The 12,272-nt window shown below is 48.1% G+C and overlaps 1 protein-coding gene across 2 annotated transcripts in view; it reads left to right on the top strand.

The window, feature by feature from the left end:
• Positions 1–12,272, top strand: part of LOC109938441 (carboxy-terminal domain RNA polymerase II polypeptide A small phosphatase 1-like) — a 36,123-nt gene that overhangs the window by 6,137 nt on the left and 17,714 nt on the right. For both annotated transcript variants that reach the window (XM_048599331.1, XM_048599330.1), the window contains exon 2: positions 11,414–11,571. In XM_048599331.1, coding sequence (XP_048455288.1) covers positions 11,414–11,571 — 158 coding nt within the window. The remainder of the gene's footprint in view (positions 1–11,413; positions 11,572–12,272) is intronic.

Here is a 12,272-nt window from a genome sequence, read left to right on the forward strand (position 1 = left end):
GTTATACAGCGACAGACCTGTCCCCACCGGTACTGTACCCCAGTGTTCATCAAATCCATATGCTTCCTCCAGACACCTCTATGGATTGGTCAGATGGAGAATGGTGTTGTATATATTCTCCATGTTGTTTTGCTAGCTTTGCAATACCCTGCGAATTGGGTTTTCCCCAACTGGTGCTGTGTGGGGAAACACACCACAAAACTGACATTGCTGTTTCATCACTGTGCGCTGATCAATGTAACATTGCGTGTGTTTCTGTGTAAACATACAAAACAATAGTTGAGCGTTTGATTCCTTAGAGTCAGGGAGATTTGATGGTTCTCTGTGTCTTTGCAAGGGCTCTGTGGGTAATTTGGTACTGATGGAGAGGAACCAGTCTCTGTAGCCTGTCAGTTTTCATCTCCTTTTCACCCTTATGGATGGGCATTACACATTGTGTGAGAGAAAACAACATTCAGATAGTGCCTCTTTGTATCAGTCCTGGCCCTGAGTGGCCTATCCTATGCAGACTAAATGACAGCAAATTGGCCACAGGAGATGAGTTGAAGGTGATGGCATGTTGTTAACTTTTTTTTTAAACCAATTAAGATTTCTTTATATTTCTGAGAGTGTTTGATGGATATAGTGTAGTTGTTTATATAGAGTGAGCTTTATCTAACCCCGTGCTGTACCTGTGCTGGGAATGTTAGGTGAGAGAGTGTCGAGGAAGCCTTACTTTCATTTTAAAATTGGGCAGGAAACAGTGAATTTGGATAAGGGTCTTTTTTTCAGGTTGGTGCTGGGGTTCCACAGGGATCAATGCTGGGCCTGCAACTGTTTACAATATGTATTAATGACTTGGAGGAAGGAAGTGAATGTACTACAGCCAAACTTGCAGAAGACACAAAAATAGATGGGAAGGCAGGCTGAGAGACGGATGCAAACAGTTTACAGATAGGCTAAATAAGTAAACAAATGGAGTATAATGTGGGAAATTGTGAAGTTGTTCATTTTGGAAGGGAGAACAAAACAATAAAATGTTATTTATTTGGAGAGAAACTGCAGAAAGCTGCTACACAAAAGGACTCGGTGGAGGGGCAGTGGGGACTTGAGCACAAAATACAGAAAGCTAGTACACGGGCAGCAGGGAATCGGGAAGAGTAATGGAATGTTGGCCTTATTTTGAAGGGGTTGGAGTAGGGAAGTCTTGCAGCAACTGTACAAAGTGCTGGGGAGACCACATCTGGAGCTTTGAGAGCTGTTTTAGCCCCATTATTTAAGAATAGGTATTATTTCATTGGAGCAGTTCAGAGAAGGTTCATTAGGATGATCCCTGGTGCGGAGGGGTTGCTTTATAAGCAAAGGCTAAACAGGTTGGGACTCTACTCCCTGGAGGTTAGAAGGATGAGAGGTGATCTCATTGAAACATACAGGATTCTTAAAGGGCTCGATAGGGTCAATGCTGAGAGGATGTTTCCCCTCATGGGACAGTCTAAGACCAGAGGGTATAGTCTCAGAATAAAGGGGCAGCAATTTAAGACTGAGATGGGGAGGAATTTCTTCTGTCTGAAGGTAGTGAGTCTTTGGAACTCCTTGCCACAGAGAGCTGTGGGGACAGAGTCCTTGTGTATATTTAAGGCTGAGATAGATTCTTGATCAGTCAGGGAATCAAGGATTGAGGGTGAAAAGGGGAGGAAAGTGAATGTGAGGAATGTTGATCTAATTGAATGGTGGAACAAGCTTAAGGGGCTGAATGGCCTACACCTGTTCCTATTTCTTGTTGTCTAAAAGGGAGCTTTATTCTGTATCTAACTCTGTGCTGTTCCCATCCTGCGAGTGTTTGAAGGGGGTAGAGTAGAGGTAGCTTTACATATTGGTTAGAAGAGTAGAGGAAGCATTACTTTCAGTTTTAATAACAGTAGATGGAGTTTCACTCTGTATCTAACCCTGTTCTGGGAGTGTTTGATGGGGATGGTGTAGAGGGAGCTTTACTCTGTATCTAACCCTGAGCTATCCCTGTTCTGGGAGTGTTTGATAGGGATAGTGCTGATGACATGAACATAAGTGGAGGGATGGGTTAGTGTTGAGGAAGTAGGGAGGCTGCAGAAGGACTTGGACAGGCCAGGAGAGTGGGTAAAGAAGAGGCAGATGGAAAACAAGTGGGAAAGTGTGAGGTTATTATACTTTTGTAAAAAGAATAGAGGCATAAATTATTGCCTAGGTAGGGAAAGGCTTTGGAAATCTGAAGCACAGAGGGACTTTTGAATCTTAGTTCAGGATTCTAAGGTTAACATGCAGGTTCAGTTGGTAGTTAGGAAGGCAAATGTAATGTTAAGCGTTCAAGTTGTGGCTTGGTTTGCGGAGCTGGCTGGTTTTTCAGGCAAACATTTCACCTCCCTTCTAGGTGGTATCTTCAGTGCTGTTGTTCTGTCCCGTTCTGAATTTATATGGTCCGGTCTGTCATGGTGGGTAGTCTTGTTTCTGGTTTTGTACCGTAGTGATATGCAGATGGGGTCTATTTCAACATATTTGCTAATTGCATCGGTGGTTGAAAATCAGGCCTCCGGGAATTCTCGTACTTGCCTTCATTTTGCTGGTCCTAGTACTGTCACTTTGTGTCTTGGTATTGGGGATTTACATATACGTATTAATCAATTAAAACCTTCTAACTGATTAAAGATTTAACAGCGTTTTAGGTTTGTTTAGTACATTCTCAGCACTGGTGTGACCCTTTGATCTTTTACTGATAAATTCTGTGTCGGATACAACCTCTCACTAACGCCTGAAGAAGGAGTAAGACTCCGAAAGCTTGTGTTTTCAAATAAACCTGTTGGACTATAACCTGGTGTCGTGTGATTTCTGACCTTGTCTACCCCAGTCTGACACCAGCACCTCCACATCAGAGCATTAAAGGGCATTAGTGATCTAGTTGATGTCCTTCTATGTTGGTGTGTATTGAAACGAAAGGGAGTTGGTCATGCCATTTTGCTGTGAGTTGGTGTTCATGGATTGTGGTGGAGAGTTTCCTGCCCGTCTGTCCTGTGTAGTGTTTCTCGCAGTTGTTGCATGATATGTTGTATATCACATTTGTCCTGCTCATTGTGGGTGTGGGTTCTTTTGCCTTTGAGAGTAGTTGGTGAAGTGTGACTGTTGATTTGTGTGCTAGCCTTACTCCAAGATGTCGTAGGAGGCTTGTAGTCAGTTCTGATGTGTTTCTAACATAGGGTAGGGTGGCCATGGTGTTGGGGCATACAGTGTCCTCTTGGTGTTGTTTGTTTGCCAGGCATTGGCGGGCAAAGCTGTTGGGGTACCCATTGTTTGCAAAGACTCTGTATAGGTGTTCCCCTTTTGTTTTTGTGCAACTCCAGGGTATTGCAGTGAGTTATTGCTCATTTAAACAGAGTCTTGATACAGCTCTGTTTGTGGACGCTGGAGTGTTTACTGTTGTAATTCAGGATTTGGTCTGTGTGTGTGTAGTCTTTCTGCATACACTGGTAAACATCCACTATTGTTCGTTCATTCGTTCCACCATTACATTTCAAAACGGGAGCTCTCTTCTCTGGTGAACTCGATCCCGGTGAACATGCTGTTAATAAGGTGGTGTGTTTCTTCTACCTTTGCTCGTTTAATGATCACGAAGGTATTGTCCACGTATCTAACCCATAGTTTAGGCTGGATCTGGGCAGGGGCTGTGTGTTCCAGTCTTTACATAACAGCTCCCACTATGAGCCCCGAGGTGGGTGAACCCATGCTGTTCATATACTTGGCCATTGAAAATGAAGTGTGTGGTAAGGCATAGGCCTATTAATTTTAGCATCAAGTCCTTGCCTATGGTTTCATTAGAGGTTTGTGTTTTCAGATTGTCCAGTAATGTGGCCAGTGTCTCCTTTGCTAAATTCAGAGCAGGACAGAACCACAGTGCTTCAACGGAGGCTACACGGCACTGACAGTGTCACCTAGAAGGGAGATGAAATATTTGTTTGAAAACTCGTCAGCTCAGTGAACAAACCGCAACCCAAGCTACAGATCTTTGTTAAAACATTAAATGTTAGCATTCATTTCAAGAGGCCTAGAATAGAAGAGCAGAGATGTACTGCTGAGGCTGTATAAGGCACTGGTCAGACCGCATTTGGAATATTGTGAGCAGTTTTCTTCCCTGTATCTAAGGAAGGATGTGCTGGCCATGGAGGACCCCAGTGAGGTTTATGAGAATGATCCCAGGGAGGAAGGGTTTGTCATATGAGGAGTGGTTTAGGACTCTGGGGTTGTACTTGAGTTTAGAAGGATGAGGGGGGAATCAGATTGAAACTTACAGAATGCTGAGAGGCCTGGATAAAGTGAATGTGGAGAAGGTGTTTCCACCAGGAGGAGAGACCAGGACACGAGGGCACAGCCTCAGAGTGAAGGGCCGATCCTTTAGAATTGAGATGAGGAGAAATTTATTCATCCAGAGGGTGGTGAATCTGCGGAATTCATTGCTGCAGAGGGCTGTGGGGGTGAGTCATTGAGTGTCTTTAAGACAGAGATAGATAGGTTCTTGATTATAAGAGGAAGAAGGCAGGAGAATGGAGTTGAGAAACATATCAGCCATGATTGAATGATGGATCAGAGTTGATGGGCTGAATGGACTTACTCTGCTCCCATCTCTTTACGTCTTATGTAGAGTGAGCTTTACTCTGTATGTAACCCTGTGCTGTCCTTGTCCTGGGGGCGTCTGATGGTGGTAATATTGAGAGCACTGCTTAAAGTTACTGTTCAATCTGCTTTCAATGCACCTTTGCAACTTGTTTGATTTGTGACAAAATGTTCTCCAGGCTTCTCCCCAGCCTCTCTCATATCATGGTTATCCACCAGGAAGGATGGATGGGGACTAGGAAATACAGCAGCCCCCGTGCCCACAGGCCCAATCCCTTATCCCATCAGATTTCTAACGGATCTGATGGCACTGAGGCCAAATCTAGCGACAATAAATTCAACAACAACTTGTATGTGCCTCACAGAGCAGCAAAACACCCTGAGGCCCTTTGACAGTTGTCATCGAACACAAGGTGACACCAAGCCAGAGAGACAGTGGGAGTGGAGATGCCATCTTTGAGGTGTTAACCCAAGGCCTGCCCTCTTAGGTGGGTCTCCCATGGCTGTTGTTTCGAAGAGAAATAGGGACGTTGCCTTCTGTGTCCTTCAGTGAATACTGAGGGGAAGCTAATAGAATGTTATAATTGATTGCGAGGAGCAGTGTAGCTGAGGCACAAACTGAATTGAAAGGAAACTGTGGAGACCACACCCAGAGTGCTGTGTATAATCTTGTTTAAGGATGTCAGTGCATTGGAGGGCAGTTCAGAGAAGGATTACTGGGATCGGCTAGCTCAGTTGGCTAGATGGCTGGTTTGCGGTGCAGAGTGCCGTGAACAGTGTGGGTTCAATTCCCACATCAGCTGAGCTTACCACGAAGGACTTTCCCCCTCAACCTCTTTCCCCTTGCCCGAGGTTAAACCCCCCCCCCCCCCAACAGTGGCAGTGGTAGAGCAGACCTGAGGGGCCAAATGGCCAGCTCCTGCTCCTGACTCATACGTTCACGGTCAGTGTTAATCCCTGAACTGAAACCCCCTCGAAGCTGATTATCTGGTTGCTGCCATGTTACTTCGGTTACAATGCAGGATGTTAGTGTTTGAAACAAAATAGGAGTAATGTGCTTCATCTGGGCCACCCTGAAATGGTGATATACAAATGCAAGTTCCTTTGGTAAGAGTGGAGAAACATTTGATGATTCTGTGTCAGTCTGTCTGAAGAGAGCCCCTTGCCATTCCATTCAACTCACTCATCCTGCTGTCCCCGAGGAGGCCCCAGAGGTGGGTCTGAAACCTCCGTGATGCAGAGGCCTGGGACTCGGAGGGGTATTCAGCAGGCAGTGTGGAGAGACGTGTATCCCATACAATCATGTCCTCACCACTGCGGTCCCTATAGACTCTGAGCATTGCAGCTTGGAAAGAGGCCATTCAGCCCATCATGTCTGTGTCTGTCATCGGGCAGCCATCTACTTGAATCCCACTTGCCAGCACGGAGTCCATAACCTTGTAGGTATTTTCTAATCAACCTGTTCAGAGAGGGTGTTGTACATGTCTGGGGAGGGTAGGATTTGAACCCGGGTTTCCTGGTCCAGAGGTAGGAATAGTACCGCTGCACTACAAGAGCACAGGCCCATAAGCTTGTACCCTGCTTATGTTAATAGTTTTGAAATGTTGTGAAGGCTCCTGTCTCCACCATGCACTCCAGCCTTTCCAGGACCTTACTGACCGTACCCGGCTGTGCACCCATCCTCCCTGACCTCCCTTCTGTCACAACTTGATTCTTAAATTCTCACCATTGTGTGCAGGCCTGCCTCAGTCTCTGTAACATGCTCCCTCGGCCCTCCCTGATATCTCTGCACGCCCCTCTTTCTGGTTCCATGCACACCGTCCAATTCTACTGGGCCTCTGTTCCAGCCACGCCTTCAGCTACCTGCACCCAGTGCTCAAGAATTATTGATTCCACACCAATGTCACTGCTCACCCTCGCGCTCCTTTTGAGAGGCTGATTTATGCCTCTAACAAAGTTGTGTTTTTTTTTTGCCATCTGTTCCAGCGTCTCCTGTTTGCTGGCAGCCAGTATTTAGTTGGACTCTTACCCTCCTGTCGGCGGCGCTACATAAAGGCGGGCTGTTGCCCACACGGGGTAATTTGGAGTCCTATTTCTGGAGAAACCCCAGCAGAGCCTCCCACCCCCACTCCCCCTCGCCCCATGCAGGGGCTGAAGACGGTGTGCCAGCTGTCTGTTGGTGCCGTTTATCAGGGCAGGAACCTGGGCACAGCCACAGGACCACAGCAGGAGTTAGTGAAGGTGTGTGCGGTGTAGGGTGAACTAGGCACAGTGGGCCTCAGCGCCGTCTTCTGACGGTGGGAAACCCACCTGCTGGAGCAGGGAGCACGGTGTTGTGGGGGGTGGGGTGGGGGACCAGGCCCTGAGTGAACATGCAGGCTTGATAACCATTAACAGGTGCACGCAACCGCTTCCTGTGCAGGGAGGCAGTGAGGTGTGCCCAGCCGCCTCTGGCAAGCTGTGTAACATTTCCAACCCATCGCAGTCACTCCGTCGATGCAGTGCCCCTTCGGTTTTACAGGCTGTTATCTGGGCGTTGGTGAATCACAGCATTTACTGTCTGCCTTGGAATTTGAGCCCTTGCCCTCCATGCTCAAGGTGACAGTGTGGCCAGTGGAACCGCCCTAATGAGGCTTGTACCGTTGCCAACAGTAATCAGGGAGTTACACATAATGGCAATGTGAGGATTAGGCAGCAGAGCCGGAGGCCACTTGGCCTGTCCTGCTGTGCTGGCTGTTTGAAGCAACGGTCCCATCGTTTCCTGCCCTCTTTCCCCAAATCCCTGTAAATTTCTCCCTTTCGATTGTTTCTCAAAGCCTCTTTTTGATTATCTGTTTCCTCTGCCCTTTTCAGGAAGAATTCAACAACCTGCTGTCTTTTATCTGCTTCCTGTTGTCCTTTTGACAATTATCTTCAATCTCTGACCCTCGGGTTCCTGAACACAGCCCCACCCAGCTTTAAATTGTTTTCTATCTCTCCCTATGCCTCCTGCTCTCTATACTCCCTACCCCCAACTCCAAGGCCAATATATCCTGGACTTAGACTTTTCTTACTCATGTCATTAAAGCCTCTTCATGATTTTGAACCCTACTGTTAAATCCCTCTCTTTTTACCTTCTCTTTGTAACAATACACGTCTCTCATCCCAGTCCCATTCTGATAAAGCTCCCTCTGTCTCCCCTCACTAAAGCTTTCCTGCAGTTGAAGCCTAGCTAATTTTTTAATATAAAGCCTTAAAACATCAAACTTTCCAGCACAGGAACGGGCCCTTCAGCCCATGATGTGCCAAACATGAGGCCAAATTAAATTAATCCCTTCTGCCTGCCCTTGGTCCATATCCCTCCATTCCTTGCTTATTCAAGTGTTTTTCTAAAAGTCCCTGAAATGCCCCTATCGTATCTGCCTCCACCACCACCACCCCGGCAGTGCATTCCCCACACCTACTGCTCTATCTGTTTAAAAATACTCACCCCTCACATCTCTTTAAACTTCCCCCTCTCACCTTAAATGCATGCCCCTTGTTATAGACATTTCAACTCTGGGAAGAAGATTCTGACCGTCAACCCTATCTATGCATCTCATAATTTTATAGTCTTCAATCAAGTCTCCCCTCAGCCTCTGCTGCTCCAGAGAAAACAACCCGAGTTTTTCTAGCTTCTCCTTATAGCTCATACCCTCTAATCCAGACAGCATCCTGGTAAACCTCTTCTGCACCCTCTCCAAAGCTTCCACATCCTCCCTGTAATGTGGCGACCAGAACTGAACACAATACCCTAAGTGTGGCCTAAGCAAAGCCTTATAAAGCTGCAACATGACGTCTTGATCCTTGTACTCAATTCCCCGACCAATACAGGGAAGCATGCCGCACGCCTTCCTTACCACCCTATTTACTCACATGGCTGCTTTCAGGGAGCTATGGACTTGAACCCCAAGATCCCTCTGTAAATCAATGCTGCTCAGGGTCCTGCAATTAACTGCAACTTCCCTGCTTTTGGCCTCCATGCTGTACAAATGGAATGAAGAATAACGTTTTTCAAAAATATATTGTGTCTATAAAATTTAAGAAAAATTACAAAAATATTTCAACTTGTATCGTACAATATTTGCAATTGAGTCACGGAAACAGACCCTTCGGTCTAACCAGTCTGTGCTGACCACATTCCCAAACTAAACTAGTCCCACCTGCCTGCATTTGGCCCATATCCCTCCAAACCTTTCCTATGCATGAACTTATCCAGATATCTTTTAAATGTTGTAACTGTACTCACATCCACAACTTCCTCTAAAAGTCCATGCCACACACAAACCACTCTCTGTGTAAAACAGTTGCCCCTCATGTCCTTCCTAAATCTTTCTCCTCTCGCCTTGAAAATATACCCCCTAATTTTGAACTCCCCCACCCTAGGGACAAGACCCTTGCCATTCACCTTATCCATGCCCATCATGATTTTATAAACCTCAATAAGGTCACCCCTCACCCTCCTACGCTCCAGTGAAAAAAGTCCCAGCCTTTCCTGTCTATTTTTATATCTCAAACCCTCCAGTCCTGGCAACATCCTGGTGAATCTTTTCTGAACTCTATTCAGTTTAATAACATCCTTCCTCTAGCAGGGTGACCAGAATTGTACATTGTACTCCAGAAGAGGCCTCACCAATGTCCTGTAGTATTCAACTTGTTCCGCTCAATGATTGTAATGGACATTAATATTGACAGAATCTGTTAGCTATACAGCCTGAGGGGGAAAACAATTCAAGCAGAGCCAAAGGGGAATGTTTTACTCTAACCACCATTTCATTTTCTGATGTGCCTTACAAATGCCTTTAACACTCCTGTTTCACAGTAGAGATAACAAAGTATAGAGCTGGAGTAACACAGCAGGCCCAGCAGCATCAGACCAGCAGGAAAGCTGACGTTTCGGGATATTCTTTGTAAAGCACATGGCCCATGGACCTTGACGCAGTTCCCAGGCCTAGGCTGAAAGGTCTTGGTAGTGGCCCTTTCCCCACTGCCCCAAGCTGTAGTGTGTGGCTCAGCACGTAGGCCTGGAACCTGTCCCATCCTGTCTTGTGCCTTTCCCTGCCCCTGCGCCTCTTTAGTTCCTTCCAGCTTGCTTTGTATCGAGCCTTGGTCAGTGAGTCAGTGGGGTGGGGTGGGGGGGGGGGGGGGGGGGGGGGTGGTGGTGGGGGAGGGGTAGAAGCCCCAGTGTGACACCAGTTTCTGCAAAGTCAGGCGATCAAAGGCCCAACCTGTTGCATATGCACAAAGTCCACTGTGCCTCAGGTCGGGCTGACACAGCAGTTGTCACCCAGGTTAGAATAAACACTCGAGTCAAGCCCACAACAAGCCCCATCCACCCCCCACCCTCCAAACTGCCCAGCACCTTTGTGAACAAATCGTTCTGTAATGAGGAGAGGGGAGGGGCTGTCACCTGGCGCTGTGGACTAGACTGAGGGTCTTCACGTCATGGAGTCGTCCTTCCCCTTCTGTCCCACCCACCCCACCTTGTCAGGGAGTAACATCGAATGCACTGGCCTCTCTCCACCAAAATGTCTGTGTTATTTTGTGGGGGACAGGGTGGTGGAGGTGGGGGTTGAGGGGGGAGGTGGTGGGTGCGAGGCGAGGTGAGGAGAGGTGGGTGGGTGTAGATTTACAATGTCAGCCTGATGCAGCGGGTAAAGGAGAGGGAAGAGTGGAGGGCAGGGAGTTAAATTGGCCAGTGCTGGAGGAGAACTATAAAGGTGAGGACGTTCATTGGTATAGCACCTCTCAGGTGCTTTGCTGCCAATCTTCAATGCGAGAGAGTCTGTGTTTGCACCAGTCGGGTCCCACAACTCTGTGAGAGAATAACCCTGCTCCTGCCTGACGTTTGTCGATAGATGGGTTTTGACCTCAGGACCCTGAGGAGAACACTTCCCTGTTCGCCTTCACCTTGGATCTTTCAGGCCCACTGGAGACTGCAGCTCTGGCATTGTTTTAACAGCTCAACTGAAACTGACCCCAACCCCAGGCAGTGCTGCATTGTCTCCGTGCCAGCCTGGAATGTGTGCCTGTCTCTATGGGCCTGGGTTGAACCCTCTGAGCAGGTAGGTGTGTCACCCAGTAGGCATAGTTGACAGTGCCTCAGGTGACGGGAATGACCAAAAGTTTAGTCCTCCACACTGGACTATTTTGGTTTGAAAAAATAAGGGAAGCTTTGCATTTATATAGTGCCTTTCTGACCTACCCAGCACCTCAAGCACTTTTACAATCAGTGAAGTATTTTTGTGTTGTGACTGATGTGTTGCATATTGACCTGTAGGGGCAGTGTTTTGTTCTTGGGATTGCCGAACCAAGGGTCCCAGTCTAAAGACACGGGAGACCATTTAGGACTGAGATGGGGAGAAATGTCTTCACCCAGAAAGCTGGGAACCTGTGGAGTTCTCTGCCGCAGAAGGAGGTTGAGGCTAAAACGTTGAATGTTTTCAAGAAGGAGTTAGCTACAGTTCTTGGGGCTAAAGGGATCAGTGGGTGTGGGGAGAAAATGGGAACAGGGGACTTAGTTGGATGAACAGCCTTGATCGTGTTGAATGATGGAGCAGGCTTGAAGGGCCAAATGGCCTACTACTGCTCCTATTTTCTACATTTTCTAATTGTGATGCACTCTAGACAAAGTGGGCCTGTTGACCAGCAGTGCCGCAGATCCCCACCAGGGGCGCCGTACGTTCAGACGATCTGCTGTCCTTGCTGTATTTGAGAATGGCTGCCATTCCTGTCTCTCTAACTCCGTTGGGAATTCCTCTGCCTCCCCCCCGCCCCTCAGGTCGCCTGTCCATCTCCAGCAAGAAACTACGGCAGCGCGGTATCCTCCGCACAATCTTCTGCTGCCTCGCTCACGGTGAGGATGATGGTGAGCAGGCTCTCGGCAACAGAAACAACAACACATCGCAGTTACCCAGCAGCAAGAACAGCACCACCCAGGTAAGGGGAGGGGTGGGTGGGGGTGTGCGGCCACCCCTGGGGGGGGGGGGGGGGTGGTGGGTGCGAATTGTTTAGTGAGCTACTCACTCGATCCCACAGGCTCAGATACAACTGAATTCAAACCCTCTGAGGGACTGGGTAGGAGGTGGGGAGGAGATTGTGGGTGGACAGGAAGAGGGCCGTGGGTGGAGGCACCTGTGGAGTGCGGGGAGCGAGAGGGAGAGTGGGAAAGGGGAACGGGTAGGACGGCAATGGAGGGGCGAGGGTTGGGGAGTCGGGGATGAGGGAGGGAGAGAAGCGGGAGGGGAAAGGAGATAAGGATGGGAGGGGGTGGGAGTACTCATGGAGCTGGGAACCAGTGGGGAGGTGGTGGGGGTTAAAGATATGAAGATCACTCTCCTTCCTACTTTGCAAGAAATCCCAGGGAACACAGCTCTGGAAAATCCATCCCTGACTCCCCACTGTGACTGAAACCCGGTCCCGGAGGTTACCTGGAGCAAGGGAGATCACCGTGGAAGTATTGAATTTTCAAGATGTTGTGAGCTGTACCCAGCCCCACATTCCCACAGCTCACTGCTCCCTGGAGAAAAGGCAGTGTTCCCAGACCATCCCGACTCTCTGAACGGTTATCCCTGTGACTCCTGGTTATCCTTAATCTGGCACAATCCTTCAACGTTCCCTGATGCCTTGAATTAGTGACT

This window comes from Rhincodon typus, chromosome 7 (assembly GCF_021869965.1).
Source record: "Rhincodon typus isolate 14 chromosome 7, sRhiTyp1.1, whole genome shotgun sequence".
Lineage (NCBI taxonomy): Eukaryota > Metazoa > Chordata > Chondrichthyes > Orectolobiformes > Rhincodontidae > Rhincodon > Rhincodon typus.